The following is a 12117-nucleotide window of genomic DNA, read 5'->3' as shown; positions in this document are numbered from 1 at the left end:
CTTTAGCTTTATCTCCTTTTCATTCACAGTTTTATATCTGAGCAAACAGCAAAGTTATGTAAAGTCTTTGTTTGGCTGTCTCTGATTTAATTGTCCTGTTTGCTGAAGAGCCTATTCAATGAAGTGTTTTTTCTTTTTCTTTTTGTCAATTTGCCTAAAGGAAAAATGCCTCCACAAACATCATGAAAAAGTTATTTTCTTTAATGATGAAACACGTTAACCTTCAAGCTAAATGTTTAAAGATTCACTGATAAGTCAACTTTGGCAACTAAGATGGAAGAAAAACAACAAAACTCTGACTCCAGAAGTCCTACGTTCAAAATCCAACCTCAGAACAGAAACACGACCATAAACACTGATCTATACATCTTCTTTGCTTTGGTGTGTCTCAGTTGTTTCTTGCAACATTTTTTAAGATTAATCAGAGACAAATCCGTCCCTCTATAGTACAGGGGTCTCCTCTCCTCTGTTGTGAGGCGAATGGAGAACAGTGAGACCACATCCAGTTTACTGTCACATCCTCAGACCACTGGGTTTTTTTTTAGCACTACCTATGAAAACAGATTGTCCTGTAAATCCCTTCATTCATTCATTGACCTCTGGAGCTTTGTGTTGAACAGACGATATTCTGAATATCTCCTCTAAACGCACTGATTGCTTCTGTTGATGGGATCCATTTCTTCTTGGTTAATGTATTAAATACAGAACTGAATTACTCTGAGTGAATCTCTTCAAGTCTTTATTTTGCATCAAGCTGTGTTTTGAGTTTACTGTTTCCTCGCTGTCTTTTGGTGTTTGCCCTCAATCTGTATTCATTTCTTTTATTTTACATTTCTTATCTTGTTGTTGATTTGCCTTTTGTTTGTGTCTTTTCTGTCTCTTTGTAGCTGTTTGTCTCTTTGTTGTCATTTCCACGACTCCCAGTCGTTATTTTAAATAATGCTGCTGTCCTTAGAGCTGAGTTTGTGTTTTTGTGGGATTTTCTGAAAGACAAAAACCCAGCAGAAGGGTTAACTTGGACCCAGATGTGTGAACTTGATCTGGCACAATAATCACTCTGTGTTTTGAAATGTGGAACATCTTGAAAATAGTCAAAAGAAAAACAGAAGAGTGTTTGAAATTGTTTAGCTCTGTATGAAACCACATTTGCATTTGTACTTATTCGTTTCCTGCAAACCTGATTAATGCTTGTTTTGTATTAATTTATCTAAATATCCACTAATGTAATACTGGAGACCCGTGGGTCTGTAAGTCTCTCCTTCATCTTCAAATAAGAGCTCACATCTTGCACACAATGAGCAGAAGCTCGAATCTTAAACTTCAGGCTGCAACTAAAAAACAAGATGAAATGTTTATTTTTTTCTAAGTTTTCCAAGGAAATTTTCTGCGGCTTTACTGCTCAACCTCTGCCACGAGAAGCAAGAATATAAAGAAGACAGGGGGAGCCGGAGAATGTGGAGGATCGCTGCAGAGGTTAGAAGGGACTTATAAAATTAACTGGCAGGCCTCTGGAGAACAGAAATCCTGCGGAGGAGAAGCACAGTCTGCCGCCAGCCGATGAGGGGAAGCAGCGTGAGATTATTCCTCATACGCAGGAGGCGCAGAGACGGAGCCGTCCTCCAGCTGGAGGCAGACCTCGCTCTGAGGAGAGTGCACCGACTGTGCAGATGCGTTCAGGCTGGCAGCCAACTGCTAAAGAAAGAGAAGGTCAAAGGTTAAATATACAGAGTCTAGTGCGTCTTTTAGTGAAGAATAGTGTGCCATCGCTCCGCTGCATTGAGAGGAGTCTTCACTTTTTTTTTTCCCACTGAGGTCTCTCATCCATCTTCTGCCGATTTATTTAGGGTTTTGTTTTCCTCTGCATGAAAAGAAACAAGTTTGTAAAGTGGCAATAGTAACTGCTGATAGCAGTAAAAAGTGTGGCAGGGGTTTATTTTGTATCAGAAGAAACAAAGGAAAATTGCCTCATCTCCAGCGCTTTAATGAGGATTTCTTTTCCTTTTGGAAAGGAATCAAAACAAAAACCCCGCGAATGCACATGGAGGAACAGAGTTTCTCAATAAGCAATAAAATATTCATAAACACTTCTATTTAGGCAGTGCAGAGAGATACCGCCACAGGAAGGCTTCATGTTGAGAGGGCGTTAGATCGCTCTCAAAAACAATTAGATTACGTACATGGGTTAAAAAATAAAAATAAAAAACCCTGAGGAAATTGAATGGATTAAAAAAATATGGACGACATCTCAAATGGATTTTTTTTCATTTATATAATAAAAGTATTCTTTAAGTGCGTATGTCACTGATGAAAACTGAGAACGTTCCTTGTGCTGCAGTCTGATATGGGTGTTTGTGGAAGTTGCAGAGTTTCAGGAGAGCAAAATCTTGCAGGTGATACAAACAATTCCGTACGGCTGCATCGGTGTCTTCTCAGGCAGCAAACACATGCTCACATTACTTTCCATCATTTCCCAAAAACTGTGGAGTGCTTCCCGTCCGCAGTGATCATTTCCCTAAAACTGGTCCAAGGAAGGCAAAGCGGTGACAAGTTAGACGAGCAGCCAAGGCCGAGTGAGGGATGGAGTGAAGGACGGCCCGGGAGGTCCGGCAGAGAAGGTCAGAACACAGCAGAGGAGAAACACACACTGGGCTGGAGAACAACTAAAAAAGGCACAATGTCAATAAAAAAATCTGTGGATAGATGAAAAATGAAATATAAACAAGTTAAAGACAGAAAACTTGTTTGGTGCCTCAGAGAGACGGTTTTCTCTAATTACTTCATGATCGTGGAGAAAGTCACAGAATGTTCGTTTGTTTCAGCACCGAGAAAACAAACTGCGCGGCCAGTTAATTTGGATAATGATGTGTTTTAAGCTTAGTGAAGTTTGAAGAGGGCTGCACGGTGGTGTAGTGGTAAACACGCTTGCTTCACAGAGAGAATCCCCGTTTGAGGCCAGGTTGCCTTTCTGTGCAGACCTCGCATGTTCACCATGTGTTGATGTTTGTTTCCTCACAGAACATGTTCATGAGGCTGATCATCCTTCATTAGATCAGCTCCAGTCTTTTTTTTTTTTTAGCTCTCAGAAATAACTGGATTTGGATTTTATTAGAATCTGTCCTGTAAACATGTGATACTCCAGTTCCACATCCCTCCTCTGTTCTCGCCGTCAAGGTTTACGCCCTTCCCAGATGAAACGCGTGGATGCGGTCTTCAGAGAAACTGTGCAAGTGTTAAAATATTAACAACAGGCAGCAGACTTGTGAGCTCCCCGCGCCGCCACAGAATTTCAATCACTCCTCAAAGGCGGCAGGTTCGAGATGATGAAGAAAAAAAAACTCCGGAAGTCGGTTGTTCCGACGGTTCTTCAAACATCGCCATCCGTCAACGCAGGCGCTTCTTCAGAACTGTGCGCGCACGCACGCACGTGTGCATCCGTTGCAGTTCTCACTTTAATGTGAAGCACCAATTATTTCGCTTTGGAATTCTCTCAGAACCAAAGTGATCTCAGAGGCTTCGGGATTGTTGGTGGAATAAACTCAATGAATTCAAGTGACTTTGATCTTCTCTTCATGAACATGTCCGCCACTTCAAGTCGTTCCGAGACGCAGAGCCTCGTAAAATCACTCATACTCTTTGACCTTATCAAATTACACACAAACTGTGTCGAGTCAATCATATGAAATCCCAATAAAACAAAACTACAAAATGCAAAAAAGCTCAATACTGTACATCTTCTAGTCCAACTTTAATAAATACATGTGACAGAACAGCTTTGAACTCTCTAAACACAGTGCCTCATGAGATTTTAGGTTGAGGAGACTGAAATCACTCCCATAATCCCATTCTAAAGTTTGAATTGATGCTAAGAAACCTCAGAATGTAATGGTGAGATGTGAGCACTTAGTGAAAACACACGCTGCATGAAGCTCTGATGTGAAAGAAGTCAGAAAGCAACATTAATGCTCAAACATGTTATTTATATGTCAGTTATTCAGTTCCATTCACCCCCATGAACTAGCGAGCCGAGCAGCTGGAGAGGGAGCAGCAGACTGGTGAGAAGTGAAGTGTCGAGGAGGATCACAAAACGAGTCCTCTGTTAGTCACACATGGAAACACGCTGACGGGTTCATCAATGTCGTCGATTAGAAAGCTCATTAGAAGTGTGACATAAGGAGAAACGACAAGCGACTGTGCTTCTCTATAAATGGGAAAACTGAGGTGGCGGCGCTCCGGCTGACGGCGAGAGAACTTTTTTCTGCAGGAAATCCGACACGACCGGAGCGACGACTTCGGGATCGTTCAGGTGGACGTGGTGATTGCCTGAAACCGTCACGACCGAGTTCTGAAAGGCAAGGCAGAGAAACGGGGACGGTTTGCATCAAGGTTCTGGTGGCAAAGCGGCAAAGAGGCGAGTTTTGTGACAGGAGGGTCAGCAGTCGTATCTCTGAGCTGGCAGCAGGTTACTGAGCAAGGCAGGGCGCAAGTCACGCTTCAGATTAGCTGCATCTTCTTATTTATTTGGAATGATGATTTGAGCATTCCTTCAAGCTGAAGCTAATATTTGTCTTAAAAAAAAAAAAAAAAAAAAAAAAAAAAAACCCACACCACAGAGAATAAAGTGGAGCATTCAGAGACTCGAAGGTCGGATCTTTACAGATCTGGCCGAGTCCAAACATTCAAAGACAAAAAAGCAGACTAGCACAATATCAGAGGAAAGTAAAAACATTCCTTAAGCGGAACATAACAACATGGAGTTAAAAAAAAAAAAAAAAAAAAAAAAAAAAAGGTGGGTTTAGAAAATATTTTCTAAGCTGTTTTTCTCAGCAGAACGGACGCTGAGCGTCGACACTCCTCTCAAGGACAATATGACATGTCTTCTACAGGAAGGGGGAGAAAACCCCCCACAGGTGAAAAGGTTCAAGTCTCTGGAGGTTTTTTTTTTATTTGTGGGCTGCAGGTTTAGTCAGAAACAACAGTAAAAGAGCTGCTTTAACAGCCTGCTGTGGTAAAAACAGCTCATCAGTCAGGAAAACAGATCTTCACAGACTCATGGATGGTCTGGTACTCCGGTAGAGTCTCCACTCAAAGAATGAGGATAAAAGTAACTTCAATTATTCCTCGAGATTGTAAAGATTCTGTCTTCACATCTCACTGTTTTCCAAGTGCGAAAACACACCGAGAATCAAAACACTTGCAGATCGTCTTGCTGCACAGAGACGACCCTGACTGGCAGGTTCAGTGGAAGGACTCCGTCTCTCACCAGCAGCTCCTGACCAGGCTGCAGAATGTAGGTCGGCGCCGAGGTTCGCAGCGAAATAAAAAAAAAAAAATAAAAAATAAAAAATCTCTGCTGCGCTCGTGCTACACTGCTACTGTTGCGTCTGCGCAGCTGTCTGTTAGGCACAACTACACACAGGCTTAACGGCTAAAAATAAACACCGGGATGGCAGGAGTACCTGCCTCACACGGGCAGAGCGTGAAAAGAACTCACATTTTGGTCCCGGTACGCCTGCAGAACCTGGTTTATAAACTTCTTTTGCTCCGCATCGGCAAAGAATTTCTCAAAGCCGCCGTCCGCCCTGCAGGACAAGGATTGCGTGTTTATTTAGTGGACTGGAGCGTTTTGCATGCGATACATATGAAATACGAGGCGGAGGGGATCTCTTACAGGACAACGAGGACGGAGGCTTGAATTCGGGACTGCAGCTCCAGGGCCTGCTCCACCGTGATGCGCGCCACATTTTTCTGAGAGCGTGAAAACAAGACAAGCTGTAAATGACAGTCCGCGGGACCTCAGGGAGAAGCGTGCAGGTTAGCGGTAACCCACCAGGTTAATCCGGAAGTCTCGGGAGAACACGATTCCTGCAGGAGGGAAAAACACTTCAACCACGGGCGGAGAAACGGAATACTTAGGCAAGCGGCGTCATTTTTTTTTTTTTTTTTTAAACACATGAAAGCACAGAAGATAAGCCCGCACCTCCTTCAACTTCAACTGAACCTCGCTGGAGGAGGATTCTCGCAGATGTTTCAGACAGACTCTGGTTCACGCTCATCAGCCTGCAGTTGGCAGAAGCAGAGTAACGACGAGAGTGAGCGAGAGCTCAGCCACAAAACATAACGGCTGAATTATTGAGAGGCAATACCTCTCCAAAGCCTTCTCATAAGTGTAAACTCTTCGTTTCTCCGCCTCCGTCTTCTTTTCATACTGAATCATCTCATCCAGCCCCTGCCTCATCACGCTGGGGATTTCTTTCTGCGGGAAGAAGACAGACGTGAATTACGAGGAGAGCAAGTAAACACTTCTGAGAGGAGTGGATTTTCGCGGAGCGGCGAGGCATCCTGCAATAACATCATCTAGAATCTTTAGCACAAGCCCGGAGGACAGAAACCGAGCTCCAGTCGATTACACTCCCGGCTAAAAGCGTCCCCTTTCGAAATGTCACGCCGCCGACATATTTCCTAATTTTCTCACAATCTGAAATTCATCAGGCGGCGTCATGAAGCCATAAAACCTTTTAGTGTAAATCAGAGCGAAATGAGCTGCAGGTCACCGGGGCCGCTCCCTCGGGGACGCCGCTTCAAACGCCGAGTGGAAGAAATATTGATAAAACGTTCGCGGCGCAGGCTCTCTGGGGCCCAGTGTTTATACTTCAGACTGGAAAGTCAGTGGAGGAAAACCACTCGAGGTGGCGGGGCTACTTTTCTGTTAATATGATGGAAAACATCAGAAGGGCTGAAAGCGAACGTCACGGTGGGACGGCGAAGGTTTTTTAAGAGACGGGATGTTCTCACCAAAGTGAGTGAATCTGGGAGTTAATGGGACTGGTTCGGTTCGGGCTTTTACGCAGATTACGTTTGAACAGAAAGCCGGCTGCTGACACAGGCAGACTCGGTTTAATTCCAGCTCAGAGATAACAGGATTTTGTCCTTTTCTTTTTCAATTTAGTCCGAAGCTCCAGACATTGGCTTTAATTCTGGATGGACTTTTTTGAGTGTGAGAGAAGATTCGATGTTTCTCAGTAAAGGAAACAGAAACCGTATTAAGAACAAAAAAATGCTGCGTTCCCTTTCAGGGACTCGACTAATGGTGCTTTCAAGGTTTTTTATGTTACTTCATTTGCTGAACCTAATCTGATTATTCAGGTGGGGTCTTGAAAGCCCACCCCTTCACTAATCTTTTATACATCTCTAAATAACAGGAGGAAAGAGACACTTTGCATCTGAAAATCCAAATACATCTGTAACGCTGTTCGGACAGTCTTGTTAGGACTTTTCCTGTTCTTTTCCTTTAGAGCTGAATGCAATTTCACTTTCTGCAACATTTACATTTTCTAAATGGACTCAGTTCAAGGTGAAATATGTAGGATTTAAATGAATAAAAAAAAACTAAATTCATTATTTCTTGACAATATCTGCCTGCCGCCTTTTACAGCAGCTGATTAATGCCGACTTTCTGACTCGACCCTTCAGAAAACTCACTATGGATTTATCTTCAAAACGCGTTATCTAACCTTTCCAAGGTTACACATCAGTGGATAATATTTGGCAGCTCCGGCGCTGAATTCATATCGGTGTGTGTGGATTCACGTCTTTCCTGGTTAAACTGCCACATATCAAAGCGGCACGTTTCAAAGTTTTGCCTGTTTTTGTGCGTCTGCTGCGAAAATGAAGAAATTAAGAGAAATGTGGGAGGAAATTAATGACAAATACCGTTTCAGTCGGTAAAAACCCGTAGGAGTCCAGCAGCACGAGGGCATCCACCATCTCCGGATACAGAGCACTGAACTGGAGGAGGACAGTGTGTGATGCCACAAAACACCACAGGCCACACACACACACACAACTTCACCATTCTGTTCCACGAGTCACTCACCGCGCCGGCCACGTTTCCACCTGAAACACGCAGAAAGAAACCGTGAGGCGGCGACTCGCAATCGAAACATTTCGCCGCTCTAATTCTTCTTTGACACGGCAGCACTCACCCATGCTGTGGCCGATGATGGAGAATTTGCTCCACTGCAGAGCTGTGGGAGTAATTTCACACACCATCAAGCAGGTTCAGCATCTTATCACCAAACACTGAGACTGTTTTCAGTCGAGGGAAAACATCGCTGCTGTGATTCAGCCGTCGTAAAGCAGCGCCGGCGATCCGGCAATATGGTTCAATTAACAGCAACACGTTCGGGAAAGTGACACACTGAAGACCACATGTTGTTCAATGGATGCAGAATACTGAAATTCAACATTTAACTTCCTTATGAATCAACATTCCACTGTGTTCCTGCTGCCGTCTTTCGTTGGGTGATTTTAAAATCCTGACTCTTTGAGACATTTAGAGGAGCTTGAGATAGAATATATTTTTTCTGTGAAGCCTCTGTGTATTCTCTCTGAAGCACCAACAAGGCCGAGTATCATGACACCGACATGCATTATGCAGCAGGCGGACCGCCGCCGCCTCCGCCACCGGTCGTGACCACTGTGAGCGCCGCTCCTTCAGGTGTGGAGTCTCACATCGCCGCGGCTCGACGGATCACAGGCAGAGGCGTTTGACCTTCTCTGACCTGCTGCGAGAGCCCGACTGCAGCCGCAGCTGCCGTTATTCCACAATAGTAACTGCAGGCGTCATGTATCATGATTTTGTAGGATTTTATTTTACCCAGAACGCATTTGGAGAGTGACTGATGTGCAAATTTGCATGTTGTAAATCTCAGTTTACTTGTTCGTTTTTCTACTTTGCAATTTAATAAACACTACGAATACAGAGCGATGGCTCTAAGGATCGATGCATTAATGTGCTTCTCGGCGCACGTTACTTCACCTGTGCTGAAACAAAGCTTCACTGAAGCTGCCTTCAAGGCGCTCCGGAGTTTTACAAGCGACACAAAGCCTTTAGAATAAACAAACCAACGGCGGCTCGCTGAGGTACCTGCACCCGCTAATGCAATAAAGACTCCGGACACAGTTAATGAATTAATGAACTCCTGTTCAGAGCGTCGGTGTTGGCTGAGAGCCGTTTTCCTGAGCTGCTGCGGTGCGTTGATAACACATCGGAGGCACTCGGGGCACGGATCCCGCCTGGCTTAACGACGCCGCCTTGGCTTATTATTTGAAGCAGTGAAGAGTAGTTTAACGCAGCCGGCAAAGACGTATTGATTTCACCGGGGTGAAATATCTGAAGCGGCTGTGCGCCGCTGCAGATCGACCTTTTTAGAGCAGTAATGAACAAAAACTGCATCAGTTCTCCACAATTTACCAGACTTTTTCGCACATGTGTGAGTAGAAGGACGACGACGACAGCGGCCTCCAGTGCGTCATGTTCTACTAAACAACTAAACTAAAAAATGATGCCGAGACTGTAACATGCTACGATTTGAAAACCAACAATTTTCACAGAGGTTAGGTTGTTTCTGAACCCACATACCACTAACAACTCGGCGCACGTCCAGCACATATGAGGGGAAGGTGTACAGCGATCCAGGAGGACGATGAGACGAGCGGCCGTGGCCTGCGAGGTCGATGGCCACGTAGCGGCACTCTGAGAGGAACAGAGGACAGAAGCTCTGAGACTCACCCAGACCCAACGATTCTAAGTGTTTGGACAACTTCCTGCACCACAGTATCACACAATTCACAGTCTGAGAACTCAGCTGCTCCTTTTCATGTATGATCTGCTAAAAAGTCCAGGTTGAAATCTGTCTTGCTTTTTGTTTGAGCGTGTAAATGATGGAGCGGTTACCTTTAGGGAGAAGGGGCAGGAGTGTGTCGAATGTTCCGCAGTTATCAGACCAGCCGTGCAGGCAGAGCACAGGACGGCCGTGCTCAGGACCCCAGAGCTTACCTGTGAGGGTTCCCCACGGGACGGGTACCGTCAGCTCTGAAACTAAACGCAACAAGCAATTAAAAGATTCATCAAAACACAAAATTATGAAATATTTGGTTAATCTACTAAAATATTCAGAATTACATCATTTTTTTTTTCTGAATCAAATATTTTGATCATTAAACATTACTTAATTCACTGATCTTGAGGAATTCATTAGTCTTCTGGTTTAACTCTAGTTTCTGAGGCATCATCACACAAATTCAGGTTATAATGCGGAAGTTAACATTTGGATGAACTGTAGGGTTGTGTATGGTTAGTTCTCCAATAGTCTCTATCTCACACTATTTCCCACATTCGTTTACTTTCAGTGGGGCTGGGAAGTTTTTTTTGTCATGGTTTTCACTCAGCAGATGAACAATCGTGACTTTTGTCTTACGCAATCTTTTTCTCCCCACATCTGTTTTCATTATTCCTTCATCCATCAATATTCAATAGAACTTTATCAAACACAAACCTCTTTAGCTTTTCAGCACATCGACTCTGCAATGACTGAGGAACTGAGACAGACATCCCTCTGAGTTTGGACAATTTTGAGAGTTCTCGCAGTCTGATTGTCTTTCTAGTTCAAAGGACTAGAAGTCTGAAAGAAGAATGCCATCGTTGGCAGGGACACTGAGAAGCCCTCTTTCTCAAGATCAGCGATGAAATATGCAACATGCAAAAATGACAAGTACTTGGTGTATGAACCACGGTTAATTTTTTACTAGCTATTTAAATCAACCATGAGCAAACTACTGCTGCAGAATTGGCTTGACTTCAGAGGCTGTGTATCGCTTCTCTGAGCGCATATTGATCAATAAACACATAAACCATCTGATCTCCAACATCTGTTATTCTTTCATCCGATCGGTTTTGTCCAACGTAAAAACCTGCTGTGGTCATCTGCCAGTTGATGCAATTTTCTACCTCTTCATCCAGAGTAAATAATTAATTTCCATTAATCCTCAATCAATCCATCTTTTTTCTTTCTTCTTCTTTTTGAAATCCGCTTGTTTGTTTTGTCCAGGCTTTGTGACCTCGAATACAAACATCGTGCTTATTGGGCAGTGGGGCTTCAGCTGATTGGCCAAATATGTAAACTTCCACAATATAAAAGCACAGTGCATTCAAACTTTTATTTTTTTTTTCATAATATTACAACAACTTTAACTTGGTTTCCTCTGGATACTCTCCAGGCTGATTAACTGCAGGTGTGAAAGATAGCGGGTCTTTCTGTCTCCGTGTTTGCCCTGTGATGGACTGTGTCCTGTCCAGAGTTTGTCCTGCCCTTGAGCATACTTAACTGGGCTTTGCTCCAGCACCCTGCATAGGATAAAATGCTGAAGAGGAAGGAGTTCAGGCTGAAAACTACAGAGAATTCCAGTAGACTGACTACAACACCAGGAAAAACTTCAATCAAGGAAGTGACCTGTTGAACTGGATATAAGTAGAGAGAAAATGATAAATGTTTTATTTCACAAAGTGACCATGTGAAATGGAATTAAAACGGAATTAATTTCTTTTTTTTTTTTTTTAGTTAACGAGGGAGGCTGTATTTGCATGAATATCATTTTCAGAAACGAAATAATTGTTAAGCCAAAAGTTGTAATCTATATTCAGAACTCCTTGAACTCCTACAGGATTGATCGGGGTGAAAGGTGAGCGGCTCCGTGGAGGGAGGCAGACCACTGACCTGTGTCCGCCGCCGGGCTGCTGGACGCCATCGCTCTCGCGCCTCCTCTGCTCCTCGACAGACCGTCTCTGGAACGAGCGATGCCTCCAAGCCCTGTTAAATAGAGGAGACGTTTCAGCTGCATCGAGCACACCTGCAGCAAACTTTACAATCCGAAACACTCCACACTTCCGGGTTTTGGTCACGTGATCGGAGACTTTTCAACGTTGGTCGCACGAATCGTTCAAAAGAACGACTCTGTTGAGTTGAACGCACTGAACTGAATCTCTTCCGGGAATTATTGGTTCTTTTCTCAGCTGCGATCGAGCGGACCAGGAGTGAAGCTGCCGATTCAGTCCGGAAGAACCATGAATCACCCGGGAGTCGCGAGACAGCAGGAAGAGACCGGGCCACCTACCACGTGGTGAATCATCAGTGCAGATCAGCAGCAGGTGCAGAGAGACTGGAGTCAGTGGGGGAGAGTTCAGATCTACAGGGCACTTTATTGATCTCAGAGGGAAATAAACTTTCCACTGTTTGGGTGTTGTTACACGTGACAGGTTACTGTATAAAACTAACAAAA

The 12117-nt window shown here is 44.0% G+C and overlaps 1 protein-coding gene across 1 annotated transcript; it reads right to left on the bottom strand.

Annotated features, from left to right (window-relative positions):
* Positions 1-4062: 4062 nt before the first annotated feature.
* Positions 4063-11723, bottom strand: LOC115390575 (serine hydrolase-like protein). The gene is made up of 12 exons (XM_030094485.1): positions 11556-11723; positions 9737-9880; positions 9422-9535; positions 7983-8024; positions 7874-7893; positions 7711-7785; positions 6144-6253; positions 5978-6057; positions 5828-5862; positions 5669-5745; positions 5492-5579; positions 4063-4342 (listed from the first exon to the last, which is right to left on the bottom strand). Exons 1-12 carry the CDS (start codon positions 11677-11679, stop codon positions 4199-4201), a joined length of 1053 nt encoding a protein of 350 aa, XP_029950345.1. The 5' UTR covers positions 11680-11723; the 3' UTR covers positions 4063-4198.
* Between the last annotated feature and the right edge of the window lie 394 nt (positions 11724-12117).

The sequence above is a fragment of the Salarias fasciatus genome, chromosome 6 (genome assembly GCF_902148845.1).
Source record: "Salarias fasciatus chromosome 6, fSalaFa1.1, whole genome shotgun sequence".
Lineage (NCBI taxonomy): Eukaryota > Metazoa > Chordata > Actinopteri > Blenniiformes > Blenniidae > Salarias > Salarias fasciatus.
The sequence above is the reverse complement of the archived record's forward strand: the minus strand, read 5'-3'. Positions and strand labels throughout refer to the sequence as shown.